The 12,326-nt window shown below is 35.5% G+C and overlaps 1 protein-coding gene across 9 annotated transcripts in view; it reads right to left on the minus strand.

Annotated features, from left to right (window-relative positions):
• Positions 1-12,326, minus strand: part of LOC134538265 (titin) — a 358,395-nt gene that overhangs the window by 22,476 nt on the left and 323,593 nt on the right. For all 9 annotated transcript variants that reach the window (XM_063379416.1, XM_063379425.1, XM_063379423.1 and 6 more), the window contains 7 exons: positions 10,718-10,872; positions 9,467-9,624; positions 7,793-7,928; positions 6,184-6,325; positions 2,868-3,143; positions 1,533-1,696; positions 822-1,106 (listed from right to left, as the gene is read on the minus strand). In XM_063379416.1, coding sequence (XP_063235486.1) covers positions 822-1,106; positions 1,533-1,696; positions 2,868-3,143; positions 6,184-6,325; positions 7,793-7,928; positions 9,467-9,624; positions 10,718-10,872 — 1,316 coding nt within the window. The remainder of the gene's footprint in view (positions 1-821; positions 1,107-1,532; positions 1,697-2,867; positions 3,144-6,183; positions 6,326-7,792; positions 7,929-9,466; positions 9,625-10,717; positions 10,873-12,326) is intronic.

Raw genomic sequence — 12,326 nt, forward strand, 5'->3', positions numbered from 1 at the left:
TTGAGGGTCTTCAAATTCACATAAATTTAACCAATACCGTGTTGATATAACAGCAAAAATGATTATAGAAAGACTGGATTAAGATCCGAAAGCGAAGAAATAATCAACAATGTAATAGCCGTTACCAGGAGACGAAGAAAGCATCAACAATACAATAACCGTTTCCATGGAGATAACCGTGAAAGTCGAAAATTGCTATTAAAAAAAACCTAAGTGGAATTATGAAAATATTTTCAAGGTGCAAATGGACATGCCCTGGATGATCCATGTGCCAATTTTCATGGCTCTAGGCCTCTCAGTCTCGTGCTACGCGAACTACAGACAGTCAAAATCTCAGTTTTTATTATTAAAGATTTTAGGCCTGTGTGACGCAACGTGAATGTCAAATAGAATGTTAAAAATATTTGCGAAGTTGAAACTAATTAAGTGATTAACCAATTAATCATATAGATCACATCTTTCAATAAAATTATAAAATAACCATGATATTAATATTGAGCATTCATAAAAAAAAATGGATCATCTTCTTTTCATTTTTTAAGTAACGAACTTTATTCAAGCAAAACAAATACAACACAAAATGTTTTCATGAGCAAATCTTAATCTTCCAATGTTATAAAGCTTTGCATCACAACTGAAGCTTCAAGTAAAACGAATAGCGAAATTTTGCGGCGAAGTTAGATCAAATATTAAAAAGAGCTTCGATAGATTTGCTTAGTAAAAGCTTCGCACAGACCTAAAAGATTTATTATGTTAACTTATTTTTAAAACAGACCGAAGAACACGACTTCTAATCTGCAGCTGATAGACTCGACACTCACCAATCACACGAAGGCTGAAGTTGTACACAGCCGATCCAGCTTCGTTCACCCCTTTGATCGTGTACGTGCCAGAATCCACCTTCTCCAGGGAATATATCGCTATTGTCGACGAGGTTTCATCGATGAAGACAGAGCAGTGTTTACTGGATGTCAGTGGCACGCCGTTCTTCAACCAGCTGATTTCAGGCTTCGGGAAACCGCTGAACTTGACCTCCACCTTCCATTGATTTGTAACCCTCAATTTCTGCGTTGAAAGACTTTCATCGACTTCAAACTTGGGAGGTTCTGAAACATGTGAAGTAAAAACCGTTAAGAATATTTTCATCATACAGTGAGTTTAATACAAATGGTTTGAGCAGTAGACAAACATGTATACGGGGATTGGGGGGCAAATAGAGCGCAAGGAAGGCAACAGCTTTCCCGTTCAAAAGTGCAAAAGTAGAAAAAAAAATATTGACAACTATTTACTGAAATATTTACTAACAGGTTAGGTGTTAGAATATCAACACTTTTAAAAGGAACGTATTAAGAAATAGATACACTTATTAATGTGTTAATCTGTTTTAACTTGTAGGATTTCTCATAAGTTACAACTCTTACTGTACTTTTACATGCCAAAAAATCCCTCCCCCCTTCCATTTAGAACTGGATACACCTTTGGCAGTAGGACCTGTTAATTAAATTTTCTCGTAGTTTTTTCCTCTCACTCACCTTGAATTTTAACGAGACAAGAAGTTTCGGCAAAGCCGGCATCATTTTTAGCTTGGCACGCGTAGGTAGCTCCAGATGTCTCGGTTGTTTCCGTGATCACGTACTTGGCAACACGATTCTCGTACGTTGTGTGCTTGCTCTTAAACACTTTGCCATCTCTCAACCTGCACAAGTCCGAACAAATTAGTTTGTGTTATTCACACGGCATGCAATAAGTTTCAGTGGACACAACACTCAAAAATCACACTCCTTTGCAACCAATAAAATTAAATAATTTTAAGAAGATATGTTACGGACCTATCAAAAACGAATGCAACAAAACTGTAACACATTAAAAAGTTTAATTTTAATTCTTTTCTTCAAGATTATGCACAAATGTATGATTTCTGCAGAGTTTCGGATCCGGTGAATGTCGAAGTCGGCAAATAGAGGATGCTTTAAATTGTAAAACACGCACACCACTTCCAGAGTACAAAACTTCACAAAAAGAATTGCAATTCAAAATCAAGCAAAGTTGATCACTTTTGATTGTGACTGGCACGGCTACAGTATTAAACAGTTTATAATTTAAAAAAAAATGGCAGACACATTCACTACAGCTCTTTTATTGTTTCTCGTTTTTGTCCAATGGAATAAAATTTATAAGCTAGCATAATTTGAAATATATAAATAAAAATAGATTGAGTACAAAAAACAAGTAATTTTACCTATAATATTGAATTCCATTCAAACATAAAATCAGAAAACATGGGAGCCAGGGAGATGCCAGCTGAGTATGGATATTTTTTGTAATGCTCAGGTTTACACTGACAAGACAAAAATATTGTCCTGTGTTAACAGAATTCACAGAAATCTTGCAAGTTATGAATTACACACAAATCACATTTACCTATGGCCCTGGATTTAAATGTGCATTAGTAGGGGCATGCTGATTTCGCAAAAAGATTTCAGGATTAGATGAAAGTCAAAACACTGTAGCATCGTCTGTGTTTAGTGATTGGGTGAGTTTCTTCCAGGTTCATATCGATTGTAACAACACCTATCACAGTGATTCAGTGCGGAAGTCAACGCGTCCTGAGTGGCTCGGTCAAACAAGGCAACGACTTCTCTCACAGACGGCCGCCGATCACAAGGAAGAAACCACATTTGCGGGTATACCTTGTTGCAGTCTAATAAGTGTTCAGATCTTTTTGTGAAATCTTCATGCCCCTATGCATTAGTTTTACTCTACCGATCAAGTGCTACGAATCGTGCAGCATCTCTTCTGGTGATCACTGACGGGTTGGTGGGAGCGGAAAAGGAGCGCGTGAAGCTCGGGGCGGGACGCGAACTAACCACTTGATCTCCGGCTGCGGCACACCGCCGATGACGCACGACAAGGTGACGGTCTGCCCCAGGCCGGCCACCGCGCCCTTGAGGGGCTCCTGGATGGTGGGGGGCTCGTGGCCGACGGGGGCCGCGACCTTGATGTAGCGCGTGTTGTGCGACGGGGGGCTTGGCCCCACCTCGTTCACCGCCGTCACCCGGAACATGTACTCCCCGTTGTGCTCCAGCCTGGTCACCTTGTGCGTCGTCTCCACGACCGCGTACGTCTCGTTGGCCTTTATCCACCTGCGCATGCGTGAGTCGCCGGCGTAACACATCACACCGACTTCAAGAAAGAACAGCTCTATAACTCTAACTATATAACTAGATATAACTCTATATAACTATAACTATAACTCTATAACAATATGTTAAAAAAAGGCAGCATGTATGAACTTATTTATGCATGTTACAACATCCAAAGATAAAGATACCACGGCATTCATCATATTAAAGAGAACCAACTTGGTGTTGAATATTGTAGAAACTTTGTTCGCTGGTTTCTACATATGTAGTTGTAGCATGAGCATATTTGCAGATTGCTAATGTTACTTAAACAAAAAATTTCCAATAAGCACTCCAATTGCTATACTCAAGAGTAATAATATATTCTCTTTTTTAAAATTAATAAAGGATCTCTTTAACTAAATCAGGTGCAGTTTAGTTTTGTTTCAAATATGTTCCAACTTTTTTTTCCTTTGAAATCACTCCAGGCAGATGGTGGGTTGGTTTAACGTGGTAGACCATGGTTGATCTCCTCCATATTTTCCTTGATTGTCCTGTTTTCTGAGTGTATCCCCATGCCTAATGACTACGCTGTAAATCCCCAAAACACAAACTCTAGTTTCATAATAAAGTGAAAAGTCGTTAATAAAACCCCAGTAAATACAAAAATCTAATTAGGTAATACAAAGTGTTTTCACAGTCCCTAGAAATTACACAGGAGTTATAGTACTAAGTAATTTGTTTAAAACAAAATTATGGTTATTATGTAATACAAAGTTGATTTTTGTTCCAAAGGTAAAATATTGCATGAAGTAAAAGATGGTTATTACAAATATCCCAGATAACAATGTAAAGAAAAAATGTGAATTTCAACTAAAATAATACTGATGCTATTACTTTGGTTCATTGTATGCAGAAGTTAAGAAATTTTACTCTTCCAAAACTTATGGTAATACTTCTTTTTGTAAGTAATTTATAAACCTTTGCTTATCCTTTTGTCTTAAATCTTTTAAAAAGTAGTACAGTTTAATTTTTTTTTCAAGCCACACATGTAGCCATTCTAAAATAGTATTTTATAATTTTGTAGAGAAAAGTACATATGGTGCTGTATAAAATTGTATGCAAGTCTCTTCAGGCAATTAGGCAGTTAATTAGGCAGGCAATTAGGCAGGCAATTAGGCAGCCAATTAGGCAATTTATTAGGCAGGCAATTAGGCAGGCAATTAAGCAGGCAATTAGGCAGGCAAGCAATTAGGCAGGCAATTAGGCAGTTAATTAGGCAGAAAATTAGGCAGATAATTAGGCTGGCAATAAGGCAGTTAATTAGGCAGGCAATTAGGCAGGCAATTAAGCAGGAAATTAGGCAGGCAATAAGGCAGTATATATATGCTCCAAGAAGTGAAGTAATGCGCTTTCGAGACTATGAATACTCCCATTTACAGTTCTGACGATGTAAAACATTCTGTTAAACACAGTATTGATAAATTATGTTGGGTTTAGGGAGACTATGTCAGTAGATAATCTGGCTGTTCTTTGTTTTCAGTAAACCGATTGGAGCTGAGAATTATCAGTTCAAGCCAATGCAGAACTAAATGTTTATTAGATTTCTAACTTTCTCGAGTGTTTCCGTATGAAATTATAATTTACCTAAAATTTTATTTATCTTTGATTTTGTTCTGTTCTTCCTCGAACCTTTCACTTTCATGGTAATTTTAATTAAAATGTATTTTTGCTTTAGTCAAAGATTGAACAATGGAAATGAATCGTTCGAGTAAGTCACTTTTTTAATATATATATATATATATATTGTAATAGTAGTGGTGCACCGATGCGGATACCGATGAATCGTAATATGCGATTATGGGTACTTACCGATTAATCGTAATCGGCGATTATCTTAACGATTACTTTGCCGATTATCTACCCCCCGGCATAATTAAGTAGGGTTTTACCGAGTAATATTTTGTTACACATTTTAGGACGAAATACGGTAATATTTGTATATATTACAAAATTCATCTAACTCTGTCATATCATGATTACAGATATTTCGTTAAGTTTAATAAATCTCATTGCCTCGAACAATAAAAAATACATTTTTCCTACACGTTTATTTACGTTTCGTCTTTTGTTCTGTCTTTTGTTTAGTGGCCTTGTACATTACCTATAGCCAGAGATGTAAAATAGATGGCACGCAATCAAAATACCACAAGCAATTGCAGTGGATTCTATGACAATCGATCTTTTAGAGTCGTAGTAGCGGTTCAAAATCGTGGTCCCGATACCTTTCAGAGTTTATCACTGGGTTTTACAAACTCGTTATGGGCGTCTTTGGTAACATTATCCGTTGTTGTGTTATTTGTATGTGATGTGAAAAATGAAAAAGTATTTATAATTTTATACATTCAGTCAACATTAATAAAATCACATTTGCTACAATTGGTTTTGAGTCATTTTTATATAATTATAGTGAGATGGCGACTAGGGAGAAAAAAAGTGAAGTGTGGAAACATTTTTCTATAAACTCAAGTGAACAAAATATAGCAACATGTTTACATTGTTAAACGGTAATTTCTCGATGCAACCTTATGTGATAGTCGATAATAATGCTAGTTTTCCGCAACAAAAACTTACCCACTGTAAATTACAATTATTAGACTGTAGTTCAAGTTGTTTACAATAATATATTTAATAGAAGTTAATTTAATTTACACTTTGCAATGACTTAATAGTGTATTTTATATATTTTTATACTGTTATTATAACTGTATTCTCAATTTTACCTAATCTTGTTATTAAATTCACATGGGAATAAAAATTTTTGTGTGCATTATTACACTCAAAAAAAATTGTTCATTATAATCGGTAACTGAATCGGTATCTGCCGATTATTGCTCTCATAATCGGTAATCGAATCGGTAATCGGTAAAGTCATATCGGTGCACCACTATGTAATAGTATAGTTAATACAAACTTTGTTATTGATAAGTGACATAATTATGGTCCCTGCAGGTTTGTATTACCGAGGTTTACTCATGCTGTGAAAACGAAATGCACGTACGTGAAGTCGTCCCGGTCGTGGTACTCGACGAGGTAGTTGGTGATGGGGGAGTTCCCTTCGGACTCCGGGGCCTTCCAGTGCAGGGTTATGGTGGTGTCCGTCACATCGATTACCTCCGGGGTCCCCGGCTGCGACGGCACCTCTGCAAACAACCCACGGGCACGTGACGAGCGGTACCAACCTTCCGTGCCTAGAGACCGGAAAAATTCGCGGATTCCTTTCGAGACAGACTGGAATCCAAACTCGTTTGGCTTGATGCTGCGTCAGTGATCGGACCGCAAATTTACCTGAAGGACTCTGAGCCAATGGCAAACACTCAACAAAAGAAGTATCGAATCATGAGAATCGTAAGTAAACAGGTGTCCCGAGTCGGTAGCCAATGGCCAGGTGATAGTTGCCCGAGTACATAGAGAATCGTGGAGTCTGTCCTAGTGGTCATTGAAACCGCAACTTTTTCCAGTCCCTATCCATGCCCAGCCACACAGACGTTCACTTCGGACTACCTGGAACTTTCATTTTTTTATGTCTAACATCTTAGGTCTCGGTATCCGGCATTTGGTAGTATGTAGTAGTTTTGTAAATGGAACGGACATCGCATGGTACGGAACTGAAGTGTGTGACTACGGTCACTGCCACCTGTGGCACACGGCGCGAATCAAAGTTCACAAACCCAAAGGGAAACTTTATAGTAATAACAGTTTAATGAATTTTACCACAATGGGCAATATTTTAACAAAATTCCTTTGTAAAAAAAAAAAGGTCCTAAGCAAGGGTTTAGTTATTTTTTCCAGTCTTATTCTTTTTTTATCGGTGAAATTTCATTGCATAGTTTTATAATATTTCGCTCTGCAAATCAAATGATTTCATAGTTGACGCAGCTGTTCCGGCAACAAATTCTAGCTGCCGGTGTGTGGAAACTATGTGAACTTTGCATCCAGAAATGTAGTTGAAAGCACAATTTGCGTATATTTATCAGGCTCAGCATTATTTTAAATAATTCTACGTTACATTTTATGCCAGAGTTTCGTATTATAAGATAGTGTATTTGCGACATGAGAACACCTGAATTTACTCGTTAGGTACCGAAGTTAGATGTTCTAAGCCTGTGCAAATATATTTTTTGGTTAAAAACCAATACAAATATCAAATTATTCGAGAAAACAAATATCAAATTCGAATTGTACGGATGAGAATAAGAATCCCACTGAAGACATTTTTTTCACGTCATGTAACAATTTCGGAAAATCAGACAAATATTACTCAAGTTAAAGGTTGGCTACAATAATTATATGGAAAATGTTTGTTCAGAAATTTAAATTATGAAATAACTTTGTTTGAATTGTACATCTAACCTAACCTAAACAACTAACTTTCATTTCAGCTCCTATTTTCCTATTTTAGGAGCTGAAATATTCATGAACAAAGCTTTGTTACATGTATATTTGATAGAAAAATGACTCGCAAAGTATTGATTGTCCTTTGTCAGAATGAAACTCATCAAAAATAAGTAATTAATACACGTAATTCTTGAACGCTATCTTGTTTGTTCACTGATAAAGCAAACCATTTAAACCATGCATGATAACTGTACAAAACCAATTAAACTTACCCATGAGAATAAGCGTAAGTTCTGCTGAGCATTCCCCGCAGTTGTTTGACAAACGCAGCGTGTAGCTACCAATGTCTGATTCTTCAATTTTTTTTATTGTCAAACTGGCCTTGTCCTCACCCAAAGTCGGCGTAACCTGTGAGAAAACATGGATACAGGCTAATTTAAAATTTAAAATTGGTACAGCATAAGAAATTAGGTACTGATTGAGCATCATCTGAATATAAATGCTACATTAGAGAAAAGATTTCACAGTTTTATTTACAGGCCAATATCATTTTTAAAACGGAAGATTTTAGGTTTTATTGTTTTTGTTTTTTAATATTTCTTTTATTCATAAAGAAGGCTTATTATTCCACAAATATGAATGACACTTAAAGATTTCATGAACTTATTTTACCAAAACACAGTCATTTAGACTGATATATGATGCACATTACAATATAAAAATATTTAATAAGGATTTCTAACTCATTGGAACATTAAAAATTAATCTACGAATAATTGTGTGTTTGAAAATTGTACCATGTCATGATGTAAAAATCAGTTAATAATAACAGTTCGAAGACAGTAAAAAAAATAATAATTTTTTCCAATCTAGTTAATACAAATGTTTCAGTACATACTTCAAGCTAAATATACATTATAAGGTTAAGTTTTTATTTAAGTTTTAATTAAAAATACTAATTAAATTCATGATTTTAGTTGCATTTATTTCAGTGCTTCATGGTGTATTAACTTGTACTATTTTATTTTTTGTATGTTTCACACAGTGGCGAATACATGTGGGGTACAATCCCCCCTCCCCCCTGCCCTTGCCCTTGCCCTTGATGCTGATAGCCCCAGCACCAAGAACGGTTCATGGCGAGGGGAGGGCATGCCCCCACCGCCCATGTTATACAATGCACATTCGAATGCGTTCATACACTTAACCCAGAACGACTTCATCATTATAGATAAAAACTAAATATTTTGCTCAAAATGACATTTCAGAGAGACATAGTGTTTCAAAAGATACTACATTCAATTAGATAGTTGAAAAATTATAAAAAGTATAGGATGCAACTAAAAACTTTTAATTTAACATCATATAATGTATGTTTAAGTTTTTTTTTGGAAATTTTAATTAGTATAGGGAAGCTAAATTGTTTATTTATGAATATTATTACTACGAGTAAGCAAAGCTTAGAAAATATAATTACTATTTTTTGCTTTGGATACCAACAATTTCGTAATGTTAAAAAAGTAGGTAATAAAGGTTGTAGAATTCATTGATGTACTCTTATCGTCTTATGTAATACATTACATAGCACATTTTTCAATAACAGTTAATGAAGTAATCTTACAACATTAGAGTAGGTCTACGAATAATAAAAAAACCACTTTGATTGAATTATCAAATCCAATTCTAAATATTTTGATAAAATTTCTTTCAAAATGAAATTATGTAACTTTATCTTCTCTTAGTCATTTATAAAAAAAAAAAATGAACACAACAGAATTTTTATTGTCTTTATTTTTAAATATTTTTCTTATCACATACTTAAAAAATATTTTATCAGTTTAAGCACAATTCAACATACATAAATAGAGTTAGTCTTAATTTCCTTGTGTTCAGTTATAAGCACTTCATACGAAACTTGATCAAAATTACTTAGAAGCAAATGAGTTTACCTTCTTGGATTTCTTCACAACGGTTCCATTGACGGTCCACTCGTCCTTGGGCGGAGGAGTAGCAGTGAATTTCACCTCAACTGTCACATCCTCTCCCTTCTTCACCTTGTACACTTTCTTCAGACTGTCAATGTTTATCTTGGGAGCCGTTTCAATAACTGCAGGGAGAAAAAAAAAGATAATATTGAGTACTTCAGCAAGTAAGTGCATCAGTCACGACCATAATTATAGGGCTGTTCCGATACACGATACTGGTATCGGATATCAGCAGACATTCAGCTCTTGGCAGATTTAAAGGTAACGGCACAGGTATCAGAGGTACAGGGAAAAAAATTATTCAGAACCTTTGTTTTTTTTTAATGCTTGCTATGTTTATTTGTCATAGTTTTAATATTTTTTCTATTTATTAAATTATTTTAACTACATATTTTTATTTTTTAAGGCAAATCATAAAATTTACTATTTAGGCACTGTTCAACTAAAAGTAAATATAAATTAATATTTTAACCTAATAAATAAGTAAAGCACAGTAAACTTGCTTTGAATTTACGGTAAAAGTATGAATTCTTTGGGTTCCACTTAAACTTCTGGAATCCTGCTTATTTTTTATTTGAATAAAATTTTGAATAAATATCAGATCATTTATGAAAATCAAAAATTTTTCAAATCAAATTTAAACAGACACTGAAACTTTTTCTTCACTCTTCACTGGAGTTCAAGAAAAACTGATGCAAAATAAAGTAAAATGAAAAAAGAACTACCTATATATAGAACCATAATAAAATGATATACATACATATACATAAAAAAAGTGGCAATTCATTTTCTTAAACCACTAAAATGTTCAGTTTGAATTTTTTTTTATCAAAATGATTAAATACATAATATTAAGTTTCCTCAATTATTTTTAATCATAATCACAGACTATTTGTGACGTATGCAAAGCACGTATTAATTATGTTGCAGAATGCCAATCCAAATTTCTCAATAAATATTCTTAGCTCTATACACATTATATGTTTTTTTTTCATTCAAATATTTTGTGAATGAGTCCCCATTGGTGTAGCTATTGTAATGAATAATTAAAAAAAAAAAAAAAAAAAAAAAATTTACCTATTTGAAATGTTGAATTGAATATGAAATTAGTCATGAATAAAGAATATTTTTTGTTTGGATATTCGCAGACTCGCAGTCCCACTACGAATGAGCACGGACTGATAAAGCCCACACATGCGCACGTGTCCGACTCACTTTCCACTTTCAACACGGTGCTGCTCTTGATGTTGCCCGCGACGCAGGAGTAGTCCGTCTGGTCCTCGAGGGTTGCCCTCCTGATGAGCAGCTTCCTCACCGCGCCGTCCGAGCTGACGACGTGCCTGTCCGAGGGCTTCAGGACCTTCCCGTGCCTGGGAACCACACCGGGCGATATGACGCTTCAGCGCTTTCGGCGAACGAAACGAACGAATCGGGGCGGAGGCGGCCAACCGACGGCCTGTCACCCCACTCGACTGCTAGGAAGGGGCGTAGCCAGGGGGGATGGTTTAGGGGTTCAAACCCCCCCCCCCGCACCAAATCTTTATTTAAATTTATTATTCATCACTCAAAACAAATTATTACAATATTTAAATTTAAGTACCGAAAACTGCTAAAATAGCACTATTTTACACCTTAAAATCCAAATTTTTCCCGGGGAAGGAGCCACCCCCCCCCCCCCCCGCTTAAATACGGGGGGAAGGGAGGGGGGGAGTTATGCTTTTTAACACCCCCCATACACAAATCCTGGCTACGCCACTGCTGCTAGGTACGTTGAAATCAGGTTGATTGAACACGTTTGTTTTGCTTGTGTTTTTGTCCAGGTGGTGTTTGTTGACCATGTTTGTAACGTTTGGTTTATCTGCCAGTTTATATGTCCTGCTTTCCAGTATATTTTTTAATATTTTTTTATGTTTTGGCTGTTTTTTTTTTGTAATCTTGTCATTAGTACTTGCTCATGTGTTGTTATTTTTTTTTGTTTTTATTATAGTCTCTGTTTTGTTTCCTACTACCAAGGTTTCAAAATTGTTTGTATGCAAATGAAAAATGATAAATAAATAAATAGTAAATCAAATCTTTTATTTATGAGAGCCAGGATTAGCAGAAGGGGAAGGCCCGAAGGGAGCTATAAGAATATATTTTGCAGCATAAGTCTGTTTCCAGGGGTTTTGGAACCACCCGACTAATTTTTTTAAAGGATTATGCTTGCAAATGAATTTTTATGCTGCCTAAGGTACCTGGGTGTGTTGTAAAAACCTGAAATTCTTAGATAAAAATTGCCTTTTTTGATGATGTCCTAATTATGTGGACAAAAATAATAATGAAGCCATAATGATGTCATTTAAGCCGGTTAGTGAAGTGCATTTCTACTATTGAAAGAAATAATAGGGGAGGGTTCAATGGCTACACCCTGCCCCTTTATGACTGACTATGCCCTTGGATGAGAGCCGTAAATTTTCTGATAAAAGCAGATCTTTGAACTTAAAATTTCTTTCCCAAATCAAAGTGGCATGAATATCAGCGGAAAGGTAAAGAATATGTTTGTTGTTGATACTAAAAAGTTTACCCAAGAGACAAGAGACCAATTGGCCCGCAAAATTTTAATATTTTTTTTAACTGGCCCTCATTGTTTGATGGAAGCCACCACAAAATTAAGGTTTTAGTGTGCCTCTGGCATAGAAGTCATATGGACGAATGAGAGGTGAAACTTTAATACGGAGCAATGGCAGAATGTATTGGTGGGGAAACGGGTTTACTCCGTGAAATTCACCATGTTCCCTAATTGTGAAAAATTCTTGTTTTAACCCCTCTGGAAATTAACTGACTG

The sequence above is a fragment of the Bacillus rossius genome, chromosome 13 (assembly GCF_032445375.1).
Source record: "Bacillus rossius redtenbacheri isolate Brsri chromosome 13, Brsri_v3, whole genome shotgun sequence".
NCBI lineage: Eukaryota > Metazoa > Arthropoda > Insecta > Phasmatodea > Bacillidae > Bacillus > Bacillus rossius.